At 49.4% G+C, this 1,994-nt stretch overlaps 1 protein-coding gene across 1 annotated transcript in view; it reads right to left on the bottom strand.

Moving 5' to 3' along the window:
- The window catches only part of FAM207A (family with sequence similarity 207 member A), a 139,138-nt gene that overhangs the window by 4,295 nt on the left and 132,849 nt on the right, over positions 1-1,994 (bottom strand). The window contains exon 5 of the mRNA XM_019523305.1: positions 648-716. Within this exon, the coding sequence (XP_019378850.1) occupies positions 648-716 (69 nt within the window). The remainder of the gene's footprint in view (positions 1-647; positions 717-1,994) is intronic.

The raw sequence follows: 1,994 nt of genomic DNA, 5'->3' as shown, positions 1-1,994 counted from the left end.
GCAGCCAGATGAGCCCCGGCTTGAGCCAGCAGCCCTGAGAGAAGCTGTGGCTCATCCAGCTGCTCCCCCTCTGGGGTGAGGCAGGCAGTGCTGGCAACCCCGGGAGAAGCTGCGGGGGCTGGGGAATGGAACCGGGAGCTGCCGGGAAGCCCCTGCTCATTCCCCCAACCCCTAATCATTCCCCCCAGCTCCCTACAGCTTCTCCTGGGGCTGCCAGCACTGCCTGCCTCTCCCAGCACAGGGGGCAGCTGGATGAGCTGTGGCTACTCCTGGGCCTGCTGGCTCAAGGTGGGGCTTGTCTGGCTGCTCCCCCAGCTGCTTCCACCGGTACTGCCTAGTGCCTGCCTGTACAGTCTACAGCCGAATCTCCGAATTGATTTGGAGGCTTCCGATTTGATTTAGGGAGATTAATGGTTCTCCCGATTCGATTCGGAGATTTGGCTACCAAATTGGGCCGAATCTCCTCCAAATCGAATCAGCTACTGAAGGTTCGCATAGCCCTAGCAGCAACGTCTTCAGCTTCAGTTTAAATATGTGAAACTATGCTAGCCTCCCCTCACCCAGCTGAATGAACTCAACTATAAGAAGAATAGTCCCAGTGCCAAGTGGGATCCAGCTAAGGCACTTTCTGGTAGCTGGGTACTTACAAGAGCCTGTGCTTCTGGACTGGCTTCATTTGACTGAAGTTTGTTGGCTCTGCCTTTGCTTTTGTGTGGCTGCAGAGGGAAATAAAAATAGATAACAGTTTTATAGAAGGGAGACACTGTGCCATATGGCGAGGCAAGGAAAAGAGTTCAGCATTCTAAATCTGTACCTCCTAGGGAATCTGATTAACATCTAACTATATGAACAAAAGACAAAAAAACAACCATGCATGCAGCCAGCCAGCAACAGTGCACAACAGTGGCTTGAGTGTGTACACATTCACCATCATCAGAGCACTCCATCATCATCATCTCTGAATGATCAGTCACTTTCTGTTCAGGACAAAATTATAGGCCATCTCCCCTAGTGTTCTGGGTGATTTTTTCCCTGAGAAAAAAGGGATTCCTTCACTTACCTTTTCTACTAATCCTGGAATTACACTTCACTGTTAACTGTGCCAAGCTCCTGTCTGAACCCCAGTGTTCCTTCATGAGGCAGGCAGGGAAGTTTTGCCAATAGTGCAGTGGGATGGGTGCTGGAACACCCAAGGTGATCTGCAGTTTTAAGACTCATGGAGAGGCCATCACCTGCCTCGCTATTGCCATCTACTCTGAGTGTTTCTAGGGATTTTTTTTTTTTTTTTTAATTATGTGGTCCTTCTTTCATTTCCCCCTTTTTGGCAGAATGCCATTGGCTTTGAAGCTATGGGATGCAGCACCCATCTCCCTTTCTCTCTCAGCATAAATACAGCAGGCACATGACTAAGACTATCTTCAGCCACGAAAGGCCAGCAGTAGAGAGGCCACAATTAAAGATGACTGCATGAAACTCTATATACTTAAATGTGCTGAAATGTGTCTGTTGGAAAGCTCTGCTCACTTACTGGATGGTGCTGAGTGACCAAGGGCATGGCATGATAACCTGCCACATCCTGGGCACTAACCCCGAGATGTAACCAGGATGCAGGGAAGCCCAAGCACCACTCTGTGCTCACTCTAACCTATGTGGAAATAGAGGACAAGTCTATGGGGAATCGAAGGGCTCATCTGGAGAAATGCAGTTGCCAGAGAACTTGGTGTCACACGCAGGAAGCCAGAACTGGAAGCCAACTGAGGAACCTGCAGAACTGGCAGACAGTGCATCTGGGATCTGCAAAGTAACTAGGATGGCTGCTCGTTAACTGGGGACAGTCTAATCCAAAAACAGATAGAACCACAGCTTTTGACCTTCAGGGTTACAGGGACTCTGAGGCAGCATTGACACAAGTAGAAAGAGCAGAGGGGGAATGTTCACCAAACTAAAAATAACTACTGTAAACTCAGAGGGGGGAAAATGCACCAGACTGGAGC

The sequence above is a fragment of the Gavialis gangeticus genome, unplaced genomic scaffold (genome assembly GCF_001723915.1).
Source record: "Gavialis gangeticus isolate Ggan-Ray unplaced genomic scaffold, GavGan_comp1, whole genome shotgun sequence".
Lineage (NCBI taxonomy): Eukaryota > Metazoa > Chordata > Crocodylia > Gavialidae > Gavialis > Gavialis gangeticus.
This window is presented reverse-complemented; position numbering and strand designations above follow the sequence as displayed.